Below are 22,544 nucleotides of genomic sequence, written 5' to 3' on the forward strand. Positions count from 1 at the left end.
TAAAATCTCCCTGCTGACCTACCAATGCGTCCATGGCAACGCACCCCCCTACCTCAAGGAGCTGGTCAAGACTCAGCCCCCCACCCGCAGTCTCCGCTCATCAAACACTTACCTCCTCAAACCCACCAGGACTAAGCTGGTCACTATGGGAGGCCGGGCCTTCTGTTCTGTCGCCCCTGAACTGTGGAATGCCCTCCCTGCCCACCTAAGAGCACCACAGTCAGTCGACTCTTTCAAGAGCGGTCTTAAGACCCACCTATTTGGAAGAGCCTACCCACATTTTTAGTTTTAGTGATGATGATGTCTGGATACTGCTGTTTTTTTTTTTTTTTTTTTTTTTTTTTTCTGTTTTTATTTATTTATTTTTTTATTTGTATTCTCTGATGTTTTGACTCCTGTAGCACTTTGAGATTCTCGAATGGAAAGTGCATTATAAATTAAATCCATTATTATTATTATTATTATTATAGTAATCGTTAGTAATAAACCTATCCTGCCCTAGCATTAGTAAATTAGTAAATGACATGCACGAGAAACGTAAGGTAACATGAACACATGATTAGTTTGTTAGTCTCTACCCAATCCTGATCTAGCGTTAGTAGTTTTAGTAAATAGACAAATGGAAACACTTAGGGAGTGAATGACAGAAAGAGAGAGAGAGAGAGAGAGAGAGAGAGAGAGAGAGAGAGAGAGAGAGAAAAGGCGGAACGCAAGGTTTTGCGGAAAAACATGTAAAAGTGTATGCATAACAACGACCAGTAACGTAACAATAAACATGCATCAAAACATAACACAAAGCGAAACTAAGACGATAATCACTCCACATAACCAGGTAATATAATCGTACGAAAACATAACTAGACATGACAAGAAAATAAATCGTAACGAGACATAACTAAACATGACAAGAAAATAAATCGTAACGAAACATAACTAAACAACATGACGAACCTAGACAACATAATACATGATAAGACACTACGTGACTAAGACAACATAAATAAACATAAATAAACATAAAACATGGCGAGACAGACCTGAAACGTGACACACAATATATAAAATATCACATTCATCACATTTCTGTAGATATGTATTTTTCTTATCAAGTGATGTTTACCGATTTAATTTTTTGCTTGACAGTAGTGATCTGTTCTCACTAGACATTTTGCTGCATGCACAGAACTAATTTTAATCATCCTTTCATCTTTCCTTGGGGTTTTGTTTATTTATTTACTGGCTGTATGCACAGTTTACAGTATGTCTGATACAATGTGGTTGACATAGCACCTTGTGATATTGTATGCCCTATGATGTGTTTGTGTCTTTATCAGGGCTCCAAACCAAGCTGATGCAAAACTGTGGGAGAACAAAGTTCAAAAGAACCAGCATCGATAGGCTGATGAACACATTAGTGTTATGGGTAAGTCAACATGGCATCTAGCATCGATAGGCTGATGAACACATTAGTGTTATGGGTAAGTCAACATGGCATCTAGCATCGACAGGCTGATGAACACATTAGTGTTATGGGTAAGTCAACATGCCTCCTTTCTTGCTTTCAGTACCTATCGCCAGGGGTCGGAAATTCTGGTCCTGGTTCGGTTGCTGATTTTAAGGTGAAAACAAAAACCAGCACACCCTGCGGCTCTTCAGGACCCGGGTTTCTGACCCATGCCTCTTGCACTGGTGCTGACAGTGTCTCACAAACTCCAGTATGACTATATACTACATACTGTTTAACCCCTGAAGGAGCACCCCTTTTCTTAATACAACCTTGAAAATGTCATACCCAATATAAAATGGTTACTACTCTTGAACCCTTTTGACTACAGGCACAATCCTGGTCTCTTCTGAAAGGAAACCCTTGGGGGTTTCTTTTCCAAGAGCCAGAATTACTCTAAATATTACAAATAAAATTATAGATGCTCAAACACAGTGGAAGTGCAAGCTTTTTTTATCGCTGAAAATATGTTTTGTATTTGAGTGGATACAGACGCCCATGGCTGTGTCACTACCGCATTGCGTTTTCTAAGCTATGTCTCGCCAGGTTTCCAAAAAGGACATTTGAAGACTCCAAAAATAAGCTGATATTATGTGTATGAGGTGTAAAATACTATAGATTGTATACTAAATGATAAAACACTTTTTTTGTTGTAAAACAACCTTTTTAGGCATAAAGTCTCAATAGCTGTGTTTTACAGTGTGTAACTGTCTCAGTGTGCGTACTGAAAATAAAAGGAAAATGATTTCGCCGGCAAAAAGATCTGTGTTGTTTTATGTAAGCCCAACAAATAATACACTGTTGGAAATGTAACTTCATTAGTTAAAATGCTACTCAGTCATTACTCTAATACCATACTCCTTTTGTCTGTATGATTAGCAAAAGTTATACTGTTGTTGATCGCTCACAAAGGGGGACGTTGTCTATACCATGCGACTGTGTGACGGGGACTGGTAACAGAATCTCGTAGTCCGCTGATCATGTTTCAGAGAGCCAATCCATAATTGCATTCCTTTGTACAAGTACCTTTGTACACGTATGCAATGGTGGGACAAAAATGATAATTAGCACGTTTTTGGAATTATGAACTATAAATTATAAACCATTATGGATTTGGTTCACTGGATCATAGCCATGAAAAGGAAACCGACATTACATTGATTTGTGTAGCTTGTGGGTTCCTGTTTTTCCACCCATATGTAAAAAAAAAGGAACTGTTGTTGCTAAAGCAATGGCATTGTAAAATAGTTAATACAGAAAGAACTGTTACTTTTAATGCTTTCAAGCGGTATATGCTATGGTCATATTGATTTTAATTGCACCATGAAAGAAGGACCGAATGCAAAAAATCCCACTCCGACTTGAGCACAGGAGGTGCATGCTCAGAAATAAAGGAACAAAAAGTGCATTAAAAAGTACAAATGCTTGTCTCTAGTGTGGTACCCTGTTGGAATATAAGATTGTACCCCTAGCCTTTTCTGGTTTGTGTTCTCAGATTTTTGGATTTCTCGCATGCATGGGCATCGTCTTGGCCGTGGGGAACACCATATGGGAGGAGAGGGTGGGCAGAACATTCCAGGTGTACCTGCTGTGGGATGAGGTGCTGAGTAATTCCGTGTTCTCCGGGTTCCTTACCTTCTGGTCTTACATCATCATCCTCAACACTGTGGTCCCCATCTCACTCTATGTCAGGTAGGAAAAACCGTGATCGAAAAATAGAATTACAGGAAGCAATGAGAGATTGCAGTCGCTGTGTTATAAAAGGCCCTTTCTGGATGGTTTCCTTTATCTGTAGTACAGCTCCGCTAATCGTTTACATTAAGCTTCATTGATAATTAATGATATTGAACGACCAGAAAGGGTCAGCCTGAGTCAGGGAAATCGGCACATACATTTTAGTTCAGACTCTTTCTGCTTGGCTTTCCTCCCCAGCTATTATAGCCCCTCAGACCCTGTCCACTGAGCACAGCCCTAACAGCCTGGCATCATGGTCGTGTTTCACACTGCAAAAACCAACAAATAACACATATTTTAGTCTCATGTTGAGACTTAAAATCTTCATTATATTACTTGTTTGCTAAATAACATGAAAATATTCCCAATGAGATAAGACAGTTTGACTCATCTCAAGATTTGCCAATGGAATAAGAAATCTCACTTGTCACGAAACTTTAAATTAAAACAAGACAATATATATGTATATATTTAAGATAAAGAAATAAGATCTTAAGTTTTGTTACAAGATTAAAATGCTTGTTAAAGGAGTAACATGGTGGTTGAATATGACACTTGCCAGTTGTCTTTAGGCAACAATAAAACAAATGTGCATAATTTTTTTATTATTCAGCCTAAATTTCCCCCCCAAGTTTATCCAAACTGCCTGGGCGTGGTAATGAAAATTGAATGATTGACTGACTGTGCCCCCACTTTCCACACATTGTTGTTTGTTACCATAGCTACCTCCATGATACATATCAACTATGATTGATAACTGTCTGTCCATCCATCTGCTGGGTTTTATAATATCTTGTTATGCACGTCTGTTCGTCCATCTGCTGGTTCTCAAGTCTTGTCAAGTCTGTCTGTCTGTCTGTCTCTGTATTATGGTATTAGGGTTGGTGCGTGGGTGGGTACGGAGTGGCTTCACCTAAATGTAATGTATTTGTACTTGAAATAAAAAATAATGATGTCCTCCGAAGCGGGGGGGTGGTGGCGGGATTAATTAAAAAAAACTTTTAAAAACTATGATTGATAGCTAAGGTGAGGACACTGACTCCAATAAAACATTTTTATAGCTAGCCAAGTTAAGATAAAAGCACAACTATATTGTCCTTATGAAAGCAAACTAGCTAGCTAATATTATCAATAACGTCACCTTTTGAAAGCAAACTAGCTAGCTAGCTAACATTAGCTATCTAGCTAAGTTAAAATAACCAGAAATAGTCTAATAGTCCTTAAAAGGCAGTCTAATTTAAGTGAACCTAACGTTAGTCAATTTACCTTGTCTTGCCTGTAGGCCAGAGGTGCAAACTGCGTGGATAGGGGAGTGGTTATCCTCGTGTGACACATTATGAGGAGAACATCCTCAACTGGTTGAAAATAGGACGATACATTTTAAATACTTACTTCTCCAAAACTAAAGAATGGACATATTTCATACTTTCATTGTGTTTCTTCAACACCCTCTTGTGCAAATTGCATATAAAAACCAAGTAAGTGTGACCAACCTCCATGTTACTCCATTAAGATGTTTTTGCAGTGTACTATAGATTGTTGCTGTGCCATTGAATTTTACATTAACCATTGACTGACTGCAGAATATTAAACTGGTCTTCCAGTGGGTAGGGTGGTAGCTCATATCTATAGTATTTTGCTTGGTTTCCATGGCATCCATTTTGAACTCAAGTGTGGAGGTCATTCGGCTAGGACACAGCTACTTCATAAACTGGGACCGCAGGATGTATTACGGTCGGAGAGACATGCCGGCTGAAGCCAGAACCACAACATTAAACGAGGAGCTGGGTCAGGTGGAGTACATCTTCTCTGACAAGACTGGCACCCTCACCCAAAACATCATGACCTTCAACAAGTGCTCGATTAATGGAAAGACCTACGGTATGTGAAAAGTCGGATTCTGAAACACATTCATAATATAATAGTTACTTTAAAAATATTGAATTGGAAAATTAATTATCAAATGGGTGAATGAAAATTGATATTATTTGATGCCTGCATGGTCATTAAAATGGAATACATATATTTTTCTATCCATTAAGGTGATGTCTTTGATGAGTTTGGACATAAAGTGGAAATCACAGAGGTAATGATTTATTCACTGTGATTATGTATCATGTCATTCTGATGATTTTACATTAAACATTTCCTAGCACTAAAGGGGGCAACATGGCTCAGGCAGTAAGAGCAGTCGGCTGGCAGTCGGAGGATTGCCGGTTCGATCCCCCACCCAGGCTGCGTTGAAGTGTCCCTGAGCAAGACACCTAACCCCTAAATGCTCCTGACGAGCTGGTCGGTGCCTTGCATGGCAGCCAATCACTGTCGGTGTGTGTGGAGTGTGTGTATGAATGGGTGAATGAGAAGCATCAATTGTACAGCGCTTTGGATAAAGGCGCTATATAAATGCCAACCATTTACCACTAAAACTTCTGGGACACAATTAGACACATGACATAGCAATTCATAATTTAATGCATTTTTCACGTCACTTTCATTCACATGTAGATGGGCATGCTGTTGTAAAATTGAGTTTTTAAAAATCAATGTGTACGTGTTACCACCAGAGTAAGAACCTATTAAAGGTCATCTTGGAGGACACCAAGGACAGAAGTTTTAGTTTCAGATTTGCTCCTGGGGCCTGTTCCACCAAGCAGGATTATTGAGTACTGCAGAAAATAAAGTCTGGAGTGGCTCTTTTTCACAGTCCATGTTCCAGATTTGGGGGGGGGGTGGGGTTACTGCAATCATGACATTACATTGCAGTTATTTAGCAGAAGTTTTTATCCAAAGCAACTTACATTTTGTTTATACCAAGCAGGGGACAATCCCCCCTGGAGCTCCACAGCCCAACAGTTGTGCGGATCTTATCATGGCTACACCTGGGCTTGAACCACCAACCTTCCGGGTTTGAGTCATGCACCTTAGCCGCTAGGCTACAGGCTACAGACAGGCATGGTGGAGTGCAGTTATCAGGCTAACTCAGTAATCCTGCTTTGTGGAACAGGCTCCTGCTCAGTTGATGGTGTATGCAGAGTGAAATTCTCTCTCTGTGGCTGCAGAAAACACCATGCGTGGACTTCTCCTTCAATATGTTGAGGGACAGGAGATTCCGGTTCCATGACAGCAGTTTGGTGGAGGCCATAAAGCTGGAAGAGCTGACCGTTCATGAGTTCTTCCGACTCCTGGCGCTCTGTCACACGGTCATGCCCGAGGAGAAGAACGAAGGTGAGTGTGATTCCCAGCTTTGAAACCTGGCCTGAAAACCTGCATAGCCCAGAAAAGTGGTGTCCAACCCTGGTCCTGGAGTGCTACTGGGTCTGCTGGTGTGTGTGGTTTCTCTGCACTTAATTAATCAATTTGAGAGGTCGATTACATTGTACACTCCCTTCACCTTGCTACTTTGGTCTCAAATGGGTGCTGATTTAGGGTGAACACAAAAGCCAGCAGACCCTGTGGCTCTCCAGGACCAGGGTTCGAGATCACTGACCCAGAATGTTTCACCATATGGTGCCTTTCAAAGTGTATATCCACAATAATACAAGACTACACTTCCACACATTCTGGGCTGGTTTCTTGGACTCAGATTAAGCTTAGTCCTGGACTAAATTGAGTAATGAGTAATGTATGGAGAATCGCAGAGTGTGCCCAGGAGTGATGACCACTGGTCTAGGACTAGGCTTAATCTGTGTCTGTGAAACTGGGCCATTATGTGTTTCAGCCTAAATGCGATTTATTTGACTATAAGGCTGGTTAACATGCTGACCCTACTTGGGTCGGAATCACTCATTCACTGATTTCACTAATTAGTTCTGCCCCCTGAGGAATTCTGCTAAATAGGTACACAAAACTGGAACACAATATTGGAGAGAACTTTTACTTTCTGAACCTGGATTTTCTACCTCTGAATATAAAAAAGCTTAACCTTGTATTAGTTTTCAGTGCATAGATGGTATGCACTCAATATTATTTAGCTTTCAGGAAGTGTACAGTTACTGTATTTTTTATTTTTTGCAGAATGATTGGTAGAACATTGATTTGAAGTTGCACAGAATACATTTTCTGCCTTGTAATCATTGCTGGAATAATTTTAGATTTGGAGAGAGGATGACTTTCCGCTTGAAGGGCTGTGTAATTTATGCAGTGTAGAATTGGTAGTCACACTTGCTGATAGGATTTATGATGTAGATCGGCTAAAATGAAAGGCTTGCCAGGAAATTCTCAAAGTAATTCTTCCTCGCATAAGTTTCCTTGTTTAGGCAGTTAAGCTGCTAGTTGTTTAGTAACATTAGAATTATGTTCTGGAAACAAAGGGGTCACAATATGTTGGGGATGGGGATATTACTGTATCTGCATAAGTGTCATAAAAAGGTCTCTATGGGTTAGTCTATGGTCTAAAGGGAAACAGGCAAGTGCATTTACTGTGTGGCCAGATCCACTTTTGCTTATTTCATGGCAGATAGTACATGCGCAAAGTAAGGCACCGGGTTCAAAAGGGCTGGACTTGCGATAAACCATTTAAAACCACATATGACCAGAAGCCCATATGGGAAGGTCATGGTAATGGTGGGCACATTTCTATTTTGATGCAGCTGAAAGCATTTGTGGAAATTACCACTGTGTCTGTCTGAAACTACTGTAAATTGTAATTAGAATGGGAAATGGACTGTATTTATAGAATGCTTTTATCCAAAGTACTTAACAATTCAGAAGCCACTCATTCACACAAATTCAACACACACTCACACACCCACTGCAAAAGGCTGCAATGCAAGGCACCAATCAGCCATTACTGTCTTGCACTGGAACACTTCGACACACCCGGGGCAGGGAATCAATCTGGTAACTCTCCGACTTCCAGACAACTGCTCTTTCCTCTTAATGTCGCCCCCTGACTAGCAAATACACTTGTGTTTAGGTTACCGCCATAAGAGGGCCCTATGACTGTTCGAGTATGCTTGCCAATAGTAAGTTCGGTCTTTTTTGTCCCAGGAGAGCTGACTTATCAAGCACAGTCCCCTGATGAGGGCGCCCTGGTCACCGCTGCACGCAATTTTGGGTTTGTCTTCAGAGCCAGGACGCCGGAGACCATAACGCTCTATGAAATGGGTCGGCCTGTCACCTACCAGCTCCTGGCCATCTTGGATTTCAACAACGTGCGCAAGAGAATGAGTGTCATTGGTTCGTGTTGCACAATGCATTTACTACCCTCAGTAAACAAATTAATTTAAAAAATGTTAACAGTTTGGTTAGTCATGGCCATTTTGAGTGCCTTAATATAACTCTTGTAAAGTCCTCCCTGCTGAAAAAAACAGCTCAAACTAGGCTTTGGAAAGGTTGGTAGCTGGTTGACCAGTTCAGACTATCTCCAACATGGTTTGACCAGCTCAAGCTATGTTTGGAAACAGCTGGTAGCTTGTAAAGTCAGGCTGGTCGTAGCTGGATTTTATAGCAGGGCTAGCTTTGCCAGTATGATACCACCCTTTAAGGAGCAGTTGATAAAAAGGCAACTTTTTGTGTCCTGTTTATATAGTGAGGACGCCAGAGGGACAACTGAAACTCTACTCAAAGGGGGCCGACACAATTATATTTGATAGGCTGGATCCATCAAATGAAGAGTTGATGTACACTACCTCAGAACATCTCAATGTATGTCACACCAGAGATTCTGTTTTCCTCCTGTTTAACTGTTGAAGAGTACTTCACAAATCTGTGTGGAAATGTGATTAGTTACGTGCTGCTAAAAGAGAAACCTAATGTTTACACAGTACTTGGTAATGATAATCAGTTTTATGTTTAGATCAGTGATGGGATTACATTTTTTTTGGTTTGTATATTTAAAATATCTTCCACTGATGACTTAAACAAAATCCAAAGTACCCAGAAAGAAATGGCTCTAATGTGTTGATTTCTACATTGACAGCCAATCCATCATTCTTCATTTTGTGTGGCTTCTGGCGTGAGGAAAATCTCCATGCCACAGGAAAAGAGCTTTATTGTCAGGAGGCTCTCTTCTGCCCATGAACAGATTTATTAGCTGTATTTCTGGAAACTTGAAATGAAATGGAACATTTTCTCAGGAGCTTAGGGGGTTATTTTGAATGATGGATGGCCAGCAAAGGTGTGATATGTCTCTTACTGATTACTTTTTTCCACTCTGGGCCATGAGCATGGCTCAAACCTTTGTCTACAGTGAATGACATCTCTCTCTTGCTGCAGGAGTTTGCTGGAGAAGGATTGAGAACATTAGCTCTGGCCTACAAAGATCTAGATGAGGATTTCTTTGAGGAATGGATGAAGAAGCTCCATTTGGCCAGCACCGGGCTGGATAACAGAGAGGACCGCCTCGCCCTTCTGTACGAGGAGATTGAGCAGGACCTGCTGGTACGTTCTGAAGGATGGCACAAATCCTGGTATTTCCATGTACAGGAGGGGTGGAATCTATTGTGCCTCCCTTCTGTTGCTCTGTGGGGTGTCTTTGGGAAATTGAAATTGCATTGAATTCACGTGGTTTATATATTCATACTACTGTGTTCATAACTTTTCAGTGTCTATTTTGTCTTTAAAAAAAGGATTTTTACATTTTTATTGATTTTATACTTTTATTTTATCCTAAGTATTGTGTTATTTTTTGTGGCATTGTGTGTATTTTTATGTTCTTTGTTTTTACTGCTGTAATGTGCTGTATGCTCAAAGTGCTATACAAATAAATGTATTGTTATTATTAAATGGGAGCTGAAATGGTACAGTAAGGTCCCTTTTTTCAGAAATTAATTAACACACACCCTTTTTTTCTTTCTATAGCTGTTGGGTGCTACAGCCATAGAGGACAAACTACAGGAAGGCGTGGTAGAGACCATTGTCTGTTTAACTCTGGCCAACATTAAGATCTGGGTCCTCACAGGAGACAAGCTAGGTAACCACAAGTTTGAAGAACAGAAAACATACCGTTGACAGTTTTGGCAGATGGTACCTAGTTCAAAATGAGTGTTGGAGACCTTAGGCAAAGGTTACTTTATGTAACTTGTTTCCTATTTGTTGCAGAGACAGCAATGAATATCGGCTACTCCTGTAACATGCTACGAGACGACATGAACGAGGTCTTCATCATCTCAGGTCACACAGTGCAGGAGGTCCAACAGCAGCTCAGGTGAGTGATTGTATTCATTCATATACACTATATTGCCAAAAGTATTCACTCAGCTATCCAAATCATTGAATTCAGGTTTTCCAATCACTTCCATGGCCACAGGTGTATAAAATCAAGCACCTAGGCATGCAGACTACTTCTACAAACATTTGTGAAAGAATGGGTCGCTCTCAGGAGCTCAGTGAATTCCAGCGTGGTACCGTGATAGGATGCCACCTGTGCAATAAGTCCAGTCGTGAAATTTCCTCACTACTAAATATTCCACAATCAACTGTTAGTGGTACTATAACAAAGTGGAAGCAATTGGGAACAACAGCAACTCAGCCACAAAGTGGTAGGCCACGTAAAATCACAGAGCGGGGTCAGCGGATGCTGAGGCGCATAGTGCGCAGAGGTCGCCAATAGCTACAGACCTCCAAACTTCATGTGATCTTCAGATTAGCTCAAGAACAGTGCGTAGAGAGCTTCATGGAATGGGTTTCCATGGCCGAGCAGCTGCATCCAAGCCTTACATCACCAAGCGCAATGCAAAGCGTCGGATGCAGTGGTGTAAAGCACGCCGCTACTGGACTCTAGAGCAGTGGAGACGTGTTCTCTGGAGTGACGAATCACGCTTCTCCGTCTGGCAATCTGATGGACGAGTCTGGGTTTGGCGGTTGCCAGGAGAATGGTACTTGTCTGACTGCATTGTGCCAAGTGTAAAGTTTGGTGGAGGGGGGATTATGGTGTGGGGTTGTTTTTCGGGAGTTTGGCTCGGCCCCTTAGTTCCAGTGAAAGGAAATCTTAATGCTTCAGCATACCAAGACATTTTGGACAATTTCATGCTCCCAACTTGGAGATGGCCCCTTCCTGTTCCAACATGACTGCACACCAGTGCACAAAGCAAGGGCCATAAAGACATGGATGAGCGAGTTTGGTGTGGAAGAACTTGACTGGCCTGCACAGAGTCCTGACCTCAACCCGATAGAACACCTTTGGGATGAATTAGAGTGGAGACTGCGAGTCAGGCCTTCTCGTCCAACATCAGTGTCTGACCTCACAAATGCACTTCTGGAAGAATGGTCAAAAATTCCCATAAACACACTCCTAAACCTTGTGGAAAGCCTTCCTAGAAGAGTTGAAGCTGTTATAGCTGCAAAGGGTGGGCCGACATCATATTAAATCCTATGGTTTGGGATGTCACTCACATTCATATGCGTGTGAAGGCAGACGAGCGAATACTTTTGGCAATATAGTGTAGTTCATATTCTTATATATTCTGTTATATTATTATATTACAATAAACTTGAAAATCATATTGCTCTCTTCCTTGCAACAAAAAAAATGTGTATTTAATTAAAGTTCTCTACCTCCTGACATATTATAATGAAGCTGATTTTAAGCACAGTTAATTAAATGACAAAATGAAGAACCCTAGAGCCATGCTTTGCTTTGTGATGTCTCTTTCACTAAGGGAGAAGTTAGAATTTCACTAAGGGAGAAGTTAGAATTGCGGTGACACACATTTTCTTGTTAATTGATGTGTTAAGATCTCTGGAGCACAATCCTTGAAACAACTGTGCAATTGCTGCAGAAAAAATGGTGTTAAATGATTCAACACAAACAAAATGAAGGCTCAGCAAATCTTGACATTGGCTAGCTTGTGCACTGGCACTTCACCATTTTCTTTTGTTACAGAGGAGCAAGAGAACAGATTCTGGGGCCATGCAGGGAGGTCGCCAATGGCTGCATGGACGGGGAGAAGTCTGAAGTAAATAGGAAGGACTCGGTTTTTGAGGAAACCTTCACTGCCGAGTACGCATTAATCATTAACGGGCACAGTTTGGTAAGGGCTCTCTACACATCTTTCTAAGGGTGCTGCTTAAAAATGCATGTGTCAATCTGAAACAATTTGACCAAATCTACAGCCAGGAAGGCCGGGTTATGGATGCGGTAGGAGTTAATGGGGATTTCAAAATAAATCAGAAATGCTTCCTGCTTTCCATGGACCTGCCCTGTTTGTGGAGGTGTGTGTGTGTATTCTGGCTTGTGTGTGTGTGTGTCTGTGTGTGTGCATGGGTGTGTTCCTGCTTGTGTGTATGTACAGTATGTGTCTGTGTGTGTGTGTGTGTGTGTGTACAACATGTGTGTGTGTCTGTGTCTACAGTATGTGTGTGTGTGTGTCTGTGTGTTCAGTATGTGTGTGTGTACAGTGTGTGTGAGTGCCTCTGATATGTGGCTAACGAGTAGCACGTTAGCGGTGCTGTTGTACAGGAGGTCCCCAGCTCTCTGCGCTCCTCATTAACACTCACTGCCCTACTGAAGACTCCTCTTCCCTGCCCCGCTCCCCAGGGACGCCTCCCTAAAGCAGACACCCGCAGGGCGCTCTCTCATCCAAAATACTCCCACGATTGGTGTGCAGTGGGCTGGAAATTTAGCCGTAAGCACAGGTACCTGATGGCACATCAGGGATCTTTTAGGAGTGGAAGACACTGCTGTCTGTGTCTGCCTCATGAGTGAGTCGCATCATAATACGAATGCATTCTTTCAAGCCCCTATGGTTCTTCCTGAGCTCCATTTTGTTACATGCCTGAATGAATACTAATTATTTTACATACAGTATCTTCATTGTTTTTATTATTAGGATAAAATATTAGGATGAAATAAAAAACAACTTAAACAATGGTGAATAGTTGTTACAGTTCGTCATTATATGGTAGCTATAGTTTTTTCAATAATGGTGAGCGTTATTATGGCTTCTTTACTGCTTAATAGTTTATGTGAATCAGTGGAAATTATTGTTCTTATTACAGTTATTTATCTGACACTTTTATCCAAAGTGGGTTACAGTTGATGAGACTAAGCAAGGCTCAATTCCCCCTGGAGCAATGTGGGGTTAAGGGCCGTGCTCAAGGGCCCAATAGCTGCACTAATTTTATTGTGGCTACAGTGGGGCTTAAACCACCGACCATCCATGTCCCAGTCAAGCACCTTAGCCAATGAGCTATAGTACCTTAGCCATTAGTCTATAGCACCTTAGACACTAGGCTATAGTACCTTAGCCATTAGTCTATATCATCTTAACCACTAAGCTATAGTACCTTAGCCACTAGGCTCTAGTACCTTAACCACTAGGCTATAGCACCTTAGACACTAGGCTATAGTACCTTAGCCACTAGGCTATAGTACCTTAGCCATTAGTCTATAGCACCTTAGACACTAGGCTATAGTGCCTTAGCCACTAGGCTATAGTACCTTAGCCATTAGTCTATAGCACCTTAGACACTAGGCTATAGTGCCTTAGCCACTAGGCTATAGTACCTTAGCCATTAGTCTATAGCACTTTAGACACTAGGCTATAGTGCCTTAGCCACTAGGCTATAGTACCTTAGCCATTAGTCTATAGCACCTTAGACACTAGGCTATAGTACCTTAGCCATTAGTCTATAGCACCTTAGACACTCGGCTATAGTACCTTAGCCATTAGTCTATAGCACCTTAGACACTAGGCTATAGTACCTTAGCCATTAGTCTATAGTGCCTTAGCCATTAGTCTATAGCACCTTAGACACTAGGCTATAGTACCTTAGCCACTAGGCTATATCACCTTAGACACTAGGCTATAGTGCCTTAGACACTAGGCTATAGTACCTTAGCCATTAGTCTATAGCACCTTAGACACTAGGCTATAGTACCTCAGCCACTAGGCTATAGCACCTTAGACACTAGGCTATAGTACCTTAGCCACTAGGCTATAGTACCTTAGCCATTAGTCTATAGCACCTTAGACACTAGGCTATAGTATCTTAGCCATTAGTCTATATCACCTTAGCCACTAAGCTATAGTACCTTAGCCACTAGGCTCTAGTACCTTAACCACTAGGCTATAGCACCTTAGACACTAAGCTATAGTACCTTAGACACTAGGCTATAGCACCTTAGACACTAGGCTATAGTGCCTTAGACACTAGGCTATAGTACCTTAGCCATTAGTCTATAGCACCTTAGACACTAGGCTATAGTGCCTTAGCCACTAGGCTATAGTACCTTAGCCATTAGTCTATAGCACCTTAGACACTAGGCTATAGTACCTTAGCCATTAATCTATAGTACCTTAACCACTAGGCTATAGCACCTTAGACACTAAGCTATAGTACCTTAGACACTAGGCTATAGCACCTTAGACACTAGGCTATAGTACCTTAGCCACTAGGCTATAGTACCTTAGCCATTAGTCTATAGCACCTTAGACACTAGGCTATAGTGCCTTAGCCACTAGGCTATAGTACCTTAGCCATTAGTCTATAGCACCTTAGACACTAGGCTATAGTACCTTAGCCATTAATCTATAGCACCTTAGACACTAGGCTATAGTGCCTTAGCCACTAGGCTATAGTACCTTAGCCATTGGTCTATAGCACCTTAGACACTAGGCTATAGTGCCTTAGCCACTAGGCTATAGTACCTTAGCCATTAGTCTATAGCACCTTAGACACTAGGCTATAGTACCTTAGCCACTAGGCTATAGCACCTTAGACACTAGGCTATAGTACCTTAGCCACTAGGCTATAGTACCTTAGCCATTAGTCTATAGCACCTTAGACACTAGGCTATAGTACATTAGCCATTAGTCTATATCATCTTAACCACTAAGCTATAGTACCTTAGCCACTAGGCTCTAGTACCTTAACCACTAGGCTATAGCACCTTAGACACTAGGCTATAGTACCTTAGCCACTAGGCTATAGTACCTTAGCCATTAGTCTATAGCACCTTAGACACTAGGCTATAGTGCCTTAGCCACTAGGCTATAGTACCTTAGCCATTAGTCTATAGCACCTTAGACACTAGGCTATAGTACCTTAGCCATTAATCTATAGCACCTTAGACACTAGGCTATAGTGCCTTAGCCACTAGGCTATAGTACCTTAGCCATTGGTCTATAGCACCTTAGACACTAGGCTATAGTGCCTTAGCCACTAGGCTATAGTACCTTAGCCATTAGTCTATAGCACCTTAGACACTAGGCTATAGTACCTTAGCCACTAGGCTATAGCACCTTAGACACTAGGCTATAGTACCTTAGCCACTAGGCTATAGTACCTTAGCCATTAGTCTATAGCACCTTAGACACTAGGCTATAGTACATTAGCCATTAGTCTATATCATCTTAACCACTAAGCTATAGTACCTTAGCCACTAGGCTCTAGTACCTTAACCACTAGGCTATAGCACCTTAGACACTAGGCTATAGTACCTTAGCCACTAGGCTATAGTACCTTAGCCATTAGTCTATAGCACCTTAGACACTAGGCTATAGTGCCTTAGCCACTAGGCTATAGTACCTTAGCCATTAGTCTATAGCACCTTAGACACTAGGCTATAGTGCCTTAGCCACTAGGCTATAGTACCTTAGCCATTAGTCTATAGCACCTTAGACACTAGGCTATAGTACCTTAGCCATTAATCTATAGTACCTTAACCACTAGGCTATAGCACCTTAGACACTAAGCTATAGTACCTTAGACACTAGGCTATAGCACCTTAGCCATTAGGCTATAGTACCTTAGACACTAGGCTATAGTACCTTAGCCATTAGTCTATAGCACCTTAGACACTAGGCTATAGTGCCTTAGCCACTAGGCTATAGTACCTTAGCCATTAGTCTATAGCACCTTAGACACTAGGCTATAGTACCTTAGCCATTAATCTATAGCACCTTAGACACTAGGCTATAGTGCCTTAGCCACTAGGCTATAGTACCTTAGCCATTGGTCTATAGCACCTTAGACACTAGGCTATAGTGCCTTAGCCACTAGGCTATAGTACCTTAGCCACTAGGCTATATCACCTTAGACACTAGGCTATAGTGCCTTAGACACTAGGCTATAGTACCTTAGCCATTAGTCTATAGCACCTTAGACACTAGGCTATAGTACCTTAGCCACTAGGCTATAGCACCTTAGACACTAGGCTATAGTACCTTAGCCACTAGGCTATAGTACCTTAGCCATTAGTCTATAGCACCTTAGACACTAGGCTATAGTACCTTAGCCATTAGTCTATATCATCTTAACCACTAAGCTATAGTACCTTAGCCACTAGGCTCTAGTACCTTAACCACTAGGCTATAGCACCTTAGACACTAGGCTATAGTACCTTAGCCACTAGGCTATAGTACCTTAGCCATTAGTCTATAGCACCTTAGACACTAGGCTATAGTGCCTTAGCCACTAGGCTATAGTACCTTAGCCATTAGTCTATAGCACCTTAGACACTAGGCTATAGTGCCTTAGCCACTAGGCTATAGTACCTTAGCCATTAGTCTATAGCACCTTAGACACTAGGCTATAGTGCCTTAGCCACTAGGCTATAGTACCTTAGCCATTAGTCTATAGCACTTTAGACACTAGGCTATAGTGCCTTAGCCACTAGGCTATAGTACCTTAGCCATTAGTCTATAGCACCTTAGACACTAGGCTATAGTACCTTAGCCATTAGTCTATAGCACCTTAGACACTCGGCTATAGTACCTTAGCCATTAGTCTATAGCACCTTAGACACTAGGCTAAAGTACCTTAGCCATTAGTCTATAGTGCCTTAGCCATTAGTCTATAGCACCTTAGCCACTAGGCTATAGTACCTTAGCCATTAGTCTATAGCACCTTAGACACTAGGCTATAGTGCCTTAGCCACTAGGCTATAGTACCTTAGCCATTAGTCTATAGCACCTTAGCCACTAGGCTATAGTACCTTAGCCATTAGTCTATAGCACCTTAGACACTAGGCTATAGTACCTTAGCCATTAATCTATAGCACCTTAGACTCTAGGCTATAGTACCTTAGCCATTAATCTATAGCACCTTAGACTCTAGGCTATAGTACCTTAGCCACTAGGCTACAGCAGCTTAGCCCTGTGTGGTGTTGCAGGCCCACGCCCTGGAGGCTGATCTGGAGCGAGTGCTGCTGGACACGGCCTGCCTGTGTAAGACGGTTATCTGCTGCCGCGTCACACCCCTGCAGAAGGCCCAGGTGGTGGAGCTGGTGAAGAAGCACCGGGGGGCCGTTACTCTGGCTGTGGGGGACGGGGCCAACGACGTCAGCATGATCAAGAGTAAGCAGCCTGCCACCAGAGCGAGGACTATACCTCAACTCTTCTCCTTTTATTTTCTTATATTCAGACCTCTGTCGCTTTTCTGTGATCCAGTGGGTAGAGTCGCCTGGTTATGGGATTGGGATTAGGGAGGCAGCTTCTTGTTACTGTTATTATTATTATTGTTGTATGTTTTTAATTTGTCTACCTGTACCCCTGTCTCATCAATATTTAATACAAATAATTGATCACGAAAAATAGGTTACCCTGCTACCATGGTCAACCTATTGAGTTGATATTCGTCTGCTCCTGGCTGCGCATAACCCTCCTAAAATTGAACCCTCTCCCTCGTTCCTGTTTGGGCCCTAAATTAAATTGCATGTTCAGCCTTGCAAGGAACGGTTTCATTAACCTGCCAGCTGGACGGCTGTAGGATGTTTGAAGACCCTTGGCAGGAAGTCCTTTTGTTCGCAGGTGAAATACAGAACGTCCTCTCGGAATGCTTAATCCTCTCTCATTCTGCCACCAGGGTCTTTTTTGTCCTGCGAGATACTGCCTTTGCAATTGTATTTTAAATTACTTTTTCACCAGAAAATTCAAGAGCAAGAAATCAAGTGTTCAGCATGTTTGCAGCAAGAGAGTTGAGACACTTCTTAAGAGTAGAGCTCATGTGTCATAAATGAACAGCATGTAGAACTATAAAATAAATAAAATGAATTTTGCAAGTAAGTTATTGCAAAAACCGACGTTTCGACACACAGTGTCGTCTTCAGGGTGTAAATGGTAAATGTTTGGCATTTATATAGCACTGTACAATTGATGCTTCTCATTCACCCATTCATACACACACTCACTGGGTGTAGTAACATTTTCCCAATAAAAACGGGAGCATAATAGAGTGTTTGAGTTTCCCTTTCTCTTTTATAGTTCATTGTACTGTATGTTTTTTGGGTTTTAATTCTAAACTCGGCAAACTTGCTTGTTCCTCAGTGTGTCCTTTCTGAGTGTAAATAAAGGTTGATTTTGTTATTGCGGTGCGCTCTGCCCATCGGTGCACATTGGTGTGGGCATCAGCGATAAAGGTTGATTTTCGATATTTCCCCTCTGTAGCGGCACACATTGGTGTGGGCATCAGCGATAAAGGTTGATTTTCGATATTTCCCCTCTGTAGCGGCACACATTGGTGTGGGCATCAGCGATAAAGGTTGATTTTCGATATTTCCCCTCTGTAGCGGCGCACATCGGCGTGGGCATCAGCGGGCAGGAGGGCATGCAGGCTGTGCTGGCGTCGGACTACTCCTTCGCCCAGTTCCGCTTCCTGCAGCGCCTCCTGCTGGTGCACGGCCGCTGGTCCTACTTCCGCATGTGCAACTTCCTCTGCTACTTCTTCTACAAGAACTTCGCCTTCACCCTGGTGCACTTCTGGTTCGGCTTCTTCTGTGGTTTCTCGGCACAGGTAAGGGCCTCCCTTCACCGAGTGACACTTGAGGCCTTAGAATAGCCATCATCAAATCTAGACCTTCAATCTAGATCCGGCCCTCATTTGCTTTCCTCCCAGGTAATTAGCTGAACATTTAGTGCTACTGATTGTCTTCACACCTGACTCCCAGGTAAATGGAAGGTGGAAAACCAGCAGTCCTTGGACCTGAAGGCTGTGATTTGATGATCCCTGTCTTATATTATAACAAAAATCAGTTGGTGTCATACATGTTTACAGGGCACTAAAAATATATGTGATGTTTTACACAAAAATACTGTTAAAAGTATGAGAAAATGCTACATTGAAAAGGTTCTTTAAAGCTCAATATCTCAAAACCACTCAGAATGCAGATAGAACCTTATAATAAGGTCACAACGTCCTTTGCAACTGTAAAATCTCACTGTTTCAGATGGGACAATTAACATACTCCTAATATTGCGTTTAGGACTTTGAATTATAGGAATTTCAGAATCACATAATCTATAAAGGCCAGTTTATAGATGATGTGCAATGGATGTCACTGGCGGCAGAGAGGTTTGGTTCACACTGTGACGTAATAAACACACTGTGTCTGACTGGAGTGCGTTTATTCATTATGCTAACGACAACGACCACAAATGAACATTCTGCGAGCTCAGTGAAGCTATACTCCGTCGCTGGACTTAAGACTAATTGATTTGAATTCAAAGCTGAAATCAGGCTGTGTTCTGTTTGTGATGTTTATAATCCTCCTCTTTTCACCTCAGACGGTGTATGACCAGTGGTTTATAACCCTCTTTAACATCGTCTACACCTCTCTGCCTGTTCTTGCGATGGGCATGTTTGACAAGGTAAGACGTAATATTGATTCTTTCACAGCCAATATTGACCTGGCTGTGTGTTGTATGCTTGAACAGCTTCCTGTAATGACAGATTCCTTGTACCCATGTAGATCGATAGTTTTATTGAACACATGCCTTCCAACAGACAGCCGCAACGTGTGGTGATTTAAATTAATAACATCCAGAAAGGTGACATTGGTATTTATTTTTCATACTTTGCTTACCTTGCTAGTTACTGGCTTTGCCTATTCACTATGTATACTAGACTCGATATTCATGGCTGCAGAACAACAGATTCTTAGTGAACTGTACCTTAACTGACTTGTTCTGTAGTTCTAATCACCTTCGGTAGGCACTTATTGTACTTTGGATAAAAGCGTCTGCTAAAGAAAATGCAGTGTAACTTATTTCGCTGAATCTTTCATGAATCGGTCGGCTTTTATATGTGGCCCTTTCTTTCTCTTAAGGACGTCAACGAGCAGAACAGCCTTCAGCACCCGAAGCTATACGAGCCCGGGCAGCTCAACCTGCTGTTCAACAAGCGGCAGTTCTTCCTGTGCACGCTGCAGGGGATGTACACCTCCTTCGTGCTCTTCTTCGTCCCCTACGGAGCCTTCTCCTACGCCGTCAGGGACGACGGCTCCCATATCTCTGACCAACAGTCCTTCGCCGTCACCATAGCAACTTCCTTAGTGATTGTTGTGAGCGTTCAGGTGAGCTTGCCCCCGAATGACTCTGAAAGGAGGGGGTGGGGGGAGAGGCGATTTACCCAGCATGAATGCATGAAACGATTCAACGGAACATCATCGCCCCGTTTGCGGGAAAGCGCAAGATGACGCTGTGGCTCATTCTGTGTTTACCCCCCTGGTTACAAAACCTTGTATCCATAGCGATTGAGCCTTTTGTATTCTCACCGCTGGGGTTTGCCATATATCCATGTCATGTCCTGTAGTTCATCGGCAGGCGATAACTAATGTCCGCTGAAATGGTTGTGTTATCAGTAACATAAAAATAACTGAATAAACAATCATGTTGCACCTTATGGTTATTATAATAGAATTCTGTACTGAAAACCTTGTCATTTGTAGGACATTATATTATTAATCTAATCTTAAATTATCTTCCTGTAGGCTTTACAAAGCCTTGAATGGACTGCTGCACATCTCCCTCTACGATTAGTAGAAATTATATTGGCAAATCATATTTCTGTTATGTAGTATTTAAAGTGGTAAAATGTGTTCAATGGAGACTTCTAACAAAAATGGAATCGCTCAAACGTGGATGTAGTCTACTGTATGGAATTTCAGCTTTTATACACTTATTGTGGTATGGGAGCGATTATGTGATGTATTATTAATAATGATTATTAATATCATAATTAATTATGATACAGTATTACGGTATTAATGATTATTTGGCAGAAGGCATGTAACCTGCTTCGTTATACTCAATTGAAATGAATTGAATGTGGATTGGAGACATAAGTTCGATGGAACTTGTATTTTTGGAAAATTTCTTTTTGAAAAGCAACAGTTCAATAATACACACATAATCAAATATTTGGGGACAGTACAAGTACTGCCTCCTGTACAAGCTGTGAAGATTTGTGTGGATATTCCAGGGAGCCTCTTCATCACTTGTGCATTAGAGAGGGTGAATTTCATGCTCTCACATCAAATTATTGTAAAAGGAAACTAGGATTTCTCAGCTCTGAAATCAAGTCCTTGTTCTTCAGTATGCATATCTTGTATATGGTCATGTACGGAATAGCAATTTTAGATTTTTAGCCAGTCTCTTTTTGGCCACCAGAGACATAGTGTATGTATGGATAGGAGCAAATACTTTTATTTAGAAAAATATATTTGTATGTTAGCTGAATAGCAATAATGAGAAAAAAGTGTGAAGAATTGTGGTTGTCAAAACCTTTTCAAATTCATTCCAATGCGGGTGAGGAAAACTAGAAGGTAATTCAGTGAAATGTGAAATGAGATAATAAAAACAGGTTTCATTTGAGCTATATATAATGCTTTTATTTTCTCTTTCACCATTTACAGGAAACCATTTTGTGGTTATTTTTTATAAACAATACATCTCCATTTTAAAATGCTTAAAAGCCTATGGAGGTCCTCCTTTGTATGCCATCTTGTGTAAGTAATTCAGTAATACTTGAATATAGCAGTCTTCAGTAAGGCAGGCCAAAATCGTATGAAAGGATAATTACATACAGTATATCTTGTAAAATTGTTTCTTTGATTGGCTTTCAGATTGGGCTGGATACACATTATTGGACAGCTGTGAATCACTTCTACGTATGGGGAAGCGTTGCGGTCTATTTTGCCATATTATTTGCGATGCACAGTGACGGCATATTTGGTATATTCCCAAGCCATTTCCCCTTTATCGGTAAGTATCTGTCAACAGTGCCTGTGTTGTTTGTTTTGTACTTTTTCTTAACTAAAACCATACCTGGCTCAAGAGTAGAAATAATGCTTTATGATCTATTATGGAGATTATTTTAAATATCAGAAATATGCTTGCTGATGCATTTGAACCACTGCTAAGTGTTAATCAAGAGATGGACATGCTCATTAAAGTGTGGTTTGTCCTGTTTCAATTCTGTCAGGTGTCTGGCAGGTGTCTAGTCAGATTCCTCCCGTGATTTCGGGGAGTTATTTCTTGGCACTGTTTGAGGGTTTTTCTCAGCACCTTTCTCTTTTGTTTACCTCATGGTATTTCGGGGGTCAGGGCTGAGGTTTTTTTCCTCTTCTGTTACTCTGCAAAGTGTC

At 41.6% G+C, this 22,544-nt stretch overlaps 1 protein-coding gene across 1 annotated transcript in view; it reads left to right on the plus strand.

Moving 5' to 3' along the window:
• The window catches only part of atp8b4 (ATPase phospholipid transporting 8B4), a 40,402-nt gene that overhangs the window by 16,516 nt on the left and 1,342 nt on the right, over window positions 1–22,544 (plus strand). Inside the window, exons 10-25 of the mRNA XM_061246897.1 lie at window positions 1,335–1,423; window positions 3,000–3,196; window positions 4,911–5,119; window positions 5,281–5,324; window positions 6,298–6,463; window positions 8,228–8,416; window positions 8,769–8,884; window positions 9,455–9,619; window positions 10,040–10,151; window positions 10,280–10,385; window positions 12,063–12,210; window positions 17,295–17,478; window positions 18,690–18,913; window positions 19,684–19,767; window positions 20,226–20,471; window positions 22,023–22,161. Of these exons, the coding sequence (XP_061102881.1) occupies window positions 1,335–1,423; window positions 3,000–3,196; window positions 4,911–5,119; window positions 5,281–5,324; window positions 6,298–6,463; window positions 8,228–8,416; window positions 8,769–8,884; window positions 9,455–9,619; window positions 10,040–10,151; window positions 10,280–10,385; window positions 12,063–12,210; window positions 17,295–17,478; window positions 18,690–18,913; window positions 19,684–19,767; window positions 20,226–20,471; window positions 22,023–22,161 (2,418 nt within the window). The remainder of the gene's footprint in view (window positions 1–1,334; window positions 1,424–2,999; window positions 3,197–4,910; window positions 5,120–5,280; window positions 5,325–6,297; window positions 6,464–8,227; window positions 8,417–8,768; window positions 8,885–9,454; window positions 9,620–10,039; window positions 10,152–10,279; window positions 10,386–12,062; window positions 12,211–17,294; window positions 17,479–18,689; window positions 18,914–19,683; window positions 19,768–20,225; window positions 20,472–22,022; window positions 22,162–22,544) is intronic.

Source organism: Conger conger, chromosome 6 (assembly GCF_963514075.1).
Source record: "Conger conger chromosome 6, fConCon1.1, whole genome shotgun sequence".
Classification (NCBI taxonomy): domain Eukaryota; kingdom Metazoa; phylum Chordata; class Actinopteri; order Anguilliformes; family Congridae; genus Conger; species Conger conger.